At 37.3% G+C, this 3,755-nt stretch overlaps 1 protein-coding gene across 1 annotated transcript in view; it reads left to right on the forward strand.

Annotated features, from left to right (window-relative positions):
- Nucleotides 1-3,488, forward strand: part of FLVCR1 (feline leukemia virus subgroup C cellular receptor 1) — a gene marked incomplete at its 5' end in the record, with an annotated part of 44,093 nt that extends 40,605 nt beyond the window's left edge. The window contains 2 exons of the mRNA XM_019515903.1: nucleotides 2,132-2,199; nucleotides 2,588-3,488. Coding sequence (XP_019371448.1) covers nucleotides 2,132-2,199; nucleotides 2,588-2,662 — 143 coding nt within the window. The remainder of the gene's footprint in view (nucleotides 1-2,131; nucleotides 2,200-2,587) is intronic.
- Between the last annotated feature and the right edge of the window lie 267 nt (nucleotides 3,489-3,755).

Consider the following 3,755-nt stretch of genomic DNA (forward strand, 5'->3'; position numbering starts at 1 on the left):
ATATAGGTATCTGTTGAACACAATGTTTTATTGCTATGTCTACAATTTTTAAGTAATTTGGAAGCCTACCAGTATCTCTGTCTCTTCCTCTTCTTCTCTTGTGGGATTTCATTTTAATCACAGAAATACATGGATTTGGGGGGTGGTTAATTGGAGAATTTACTTTTTTGTACGTGTGTGTTTAAAATGAGAGAATTTGTGATTTTTTTTTTTTAAACAGAGAAACCAGGATCCCTGAAATGTGGGTTGTAACAAAATCTGATAATTAAATAGAGCTCAGTTTGAAAATAGCTTCAGAGGAAACAGGAAATGACTGTGGCCCATAAAGCCTTTCTTCCGCTTTCTGGCTTGAGGCAGAGAAACACAGGTTGCATTTACTTCCTTGGTCAAAAGTAAATTCTACAAAACAAAATCAGAAACTGGATTGCCCATTTCTGGGCCCATATATGGGCTCATTCTGTAAAATTAGCTTCTAAATGAGGCAGTACTCTCTACTCCTTTATTGCCAAAAGTGATTTGGATTAATAATAGAATGTAAACTCCAGGAAATTGTACTGTACATATGGGAGGAAACTAGTGTCTTGGGTGAAGTGATTTATGTAGTGTCACAGCTAGTCAGCTCATATTAAGGATATAGCAGTTCCCCTTGGGCCCATTCTGAGTCTTAGACCACAGTGGGTTGTTCCTTGATTTTTCAGGTATAAAAACTATGATGCTTTGTTTTGAATGGAGCAACTGAACTGCAGAAATCTTACCTGAACATGCGTGGAGTCCTTTGTCCCCTGTCCAAACTTGGGACATGTGGCAGTGTCACTTGTTTCAGTTTTTCCGACTTCATTTTCTTTTAATACATTTTAAAAAATGTTGAACGCATTCTGAGTTGCTCTGAAGATGAGTAATGCCTTCTAATCTGATCAGCTTGGTGTTGATAACTGAATATTATCTCTTAATAGCTCCTTATTCTGTTCATTTCTTGGTAGTTGACTTCAAATTGCTGTCATGTTCAATATAATGTTTCTGAACACTGAGTGCTCAGAGGGGACATGGAAGTAGATTCTTCTAGTAATGATGTAGCATGTTCATGTTCTCCTGGGAGAATTGCCACTCTCCTGGTAGAAACCACAAGTTTGTAGACATTCCAGATTTTTCTCCCAGAGCAAAAATCACTGTTTCCAAAGTGAGAAGTAGGGGGACTTTGTCCTGCTGCTCCCTCTGCTTGGTTCCCAGGCACCAGGAGCTGAGCAGGTGGAGTAGTGCTGTGAGCCCCTGTCTGCCTCACTCCAGAGCTCCCAGTGAGAGAAGCAGATGGGGGGCTTTGCCCTGCTGTTACAGTCTCCCTGGGAACAAGGACCTGGAGCAGTCTATGTTTTCCTCAGATCAGGATCACCCTGGTTTCAGGAAGGTGGAAAGCAGGGTGATTGCAGATATGAAATGTTCTACCACTAGAAATGAATGTTTTATGTGGCCCCTCTACAAAATACAAAGGTATGAGATCTATACAAGATTCTGTACATCAGTCTTTTTTTTTTTTTCCTGAGGACTTCCTGCAGAGGGGTTTTGAAGACCAGCTTCATGTCTGACTTTCATTTTTAGCTTTTTCATACTAGAGAAATTACTAGTTTGGCTCACAGATTCACACAGATTCATGGGACCGTGATGCTTGCTTTCAGTACCCATGTAACCAGCAAAATCTGTGCCAAAAATAGCAATCTCTAACACAGATATATATCTTACTTGACACCTGTTTCATCAGTTTTTGTATGTACCATTTTTTGAAGAGTTTTCTATTTGATTAAGTTTAAGATACCTGGAGAATGTAGTAGGGTTGGAGTTTTGTTGTAGATGTGATGGTCCAGGAAATATAGTGAGAAGCAGGAGTTTTTTTGCATGGTAAGTTGTCTTTCACATTATTCACTTGGTCCAATAAAAGATACAACAAAAAGCCCTTGCTTCTCTGAAAAAATGTAGGTAGTGTTTTTAATATATATAGGCTAGAATTTGTGAGTAGGTTAGAGTGGAAGCAAAGAAATCTTTGAACAAATGGTAATGTAACTACCACGTGGTATATAGTTGCGTAAACATTCTTAAATGGTAGTGTTACTTAAGAGTTAATGTCTTTTTTGTTTTTCAGCCTTAATCAAATCAGATTTGCGAAGACACAATATAAATTTGGGGATTATGAATACTGACATCAAAGCTGTAAGTGGTGAAACTTTTTCATTTTGGTGGTTTTGCACTTGGCCCTTCTTAGCATAAAAATTTAGCAACAAAATACAGTACATGGGGCTGCTTTGCTCTGCTAGACCAGCAGATAGATAATGGAGGACAGGAGGGACTGCAAGCCTATTTTTCTGGGAAGCCACTGTTTGTTGATGTGAGTTGATAAATTCCACAGTAACAGTATAACTTCATTTTTACCTAGTTCTTAATTGTACATTGTAGGGAAGGGAAGAACTTAGGTCTTTTTATGAACATCAAAGTCAAACTAATTCACTAAACTTATTTTGTAAAAACAGTCCAACTGCTCCCAAGTAATGTGATCAGGAATAGCTTGATGCATATGTTAACACCATAATTCTTTCTACAGGTACCAGTTGATAGTCCTACAGAACATGAAAGGAATAATGCTATGTTAAGAGACCAGCCAGAATCTGCTATATGAGACTGAAGGAAAGTAATCTGCAAATGCACAAGTTTCATGTAATGCTGAGAAGCACTGACTAGTGTAATCACTGGACTGTATCTGAATAGAAAGAATTGTTTGTTAGATTGTTGGTGAGGTTGTGTAAAATTGGTGAAAACTACGATATGAAAGCTATGAAGATGCACAATTAATTTTGTCTAAGGCACAAACATTTTAACTTTTATTGAATATTTATTACAGTGGATTTTTCAAATTTTGTAGTCTCGCTAGTAAAGCTCTCTGAAGACTCTCCACCCTTCTGGAAGCAATGCAGTTTCAGAATACCAGTTCAGGGGGGAAAAAACAAAAAAAACCCCCAAATCAAAACCCTACATCATAAAATATGAATGTCATAGTAAATGGCCATTCTGTTTTTAAATTGCATCAATATTTATTAGCTAATTCACTTGTACACAATTAGATTTTGCAAATACAGAATTCCTTAGTGGTGAAATAGGCACCTGGTTAGTAGCACAGCTAGAAATTGAAAATTGTTGAAAGTATCAAAGTAATGGTTTATTTTTTTCCAAATTTTTTAGCAAGGTACATAGAACAAGAAATGACTACAAGTGTGAATGTGTTGCACTGAATCTGACGCATCCTTTGCCTTGAACGGACCAAAGCGTATGAGACTTCTTTATACCAAAATACAGGAAGCACTTTCTGTACAGGTTCATCATAATACTCATAGGGAGACTTGACATTTATCTACTGTAAAATTGTTTTGGTTTTATGTTGTTGTTTTTTTAAAGAAGGAAAATGTCTCTTGGTATCTCTGCATTAAAACATAAGCAACTGAGAGTTATCATGGACTTGTGTGAGTGTTTTTGATAACTTCTCAGATTGCTGAAGTGAATTGAGTGCATGTTTACAAAAAAGATGGTGCCTTTACTATTCTTCATTGTAAAGAGCAGCCTTGGCTCAAACTTCATTAAACCTGTGGCATCCTGTGTTGCTGAAGAAATTTCATTTCACCTCCTTAAATATATAAGATCGTAAGTGCCATATTGGGTTTAGACCAAGGGTCTACCTAGCCCAGTATTCTGTCCCTGACAGTAGCAAGTAGTAGATG

This window comes from Gavialis gangeticus, unplaced genomic scaffold (genome assembly GCF_001723915.1).
Source record: "Gavialis gangeticus isolate Ggan-Ray unplaced genomic scaffold, GavGan_comp1, whole genome shotgun sequence".
Lineage (NCBI taxonomy): Eukaryota > Metazoa > Chordata > Crocodylia > Gavialidae > Gavialis > Gavialis gangeticus.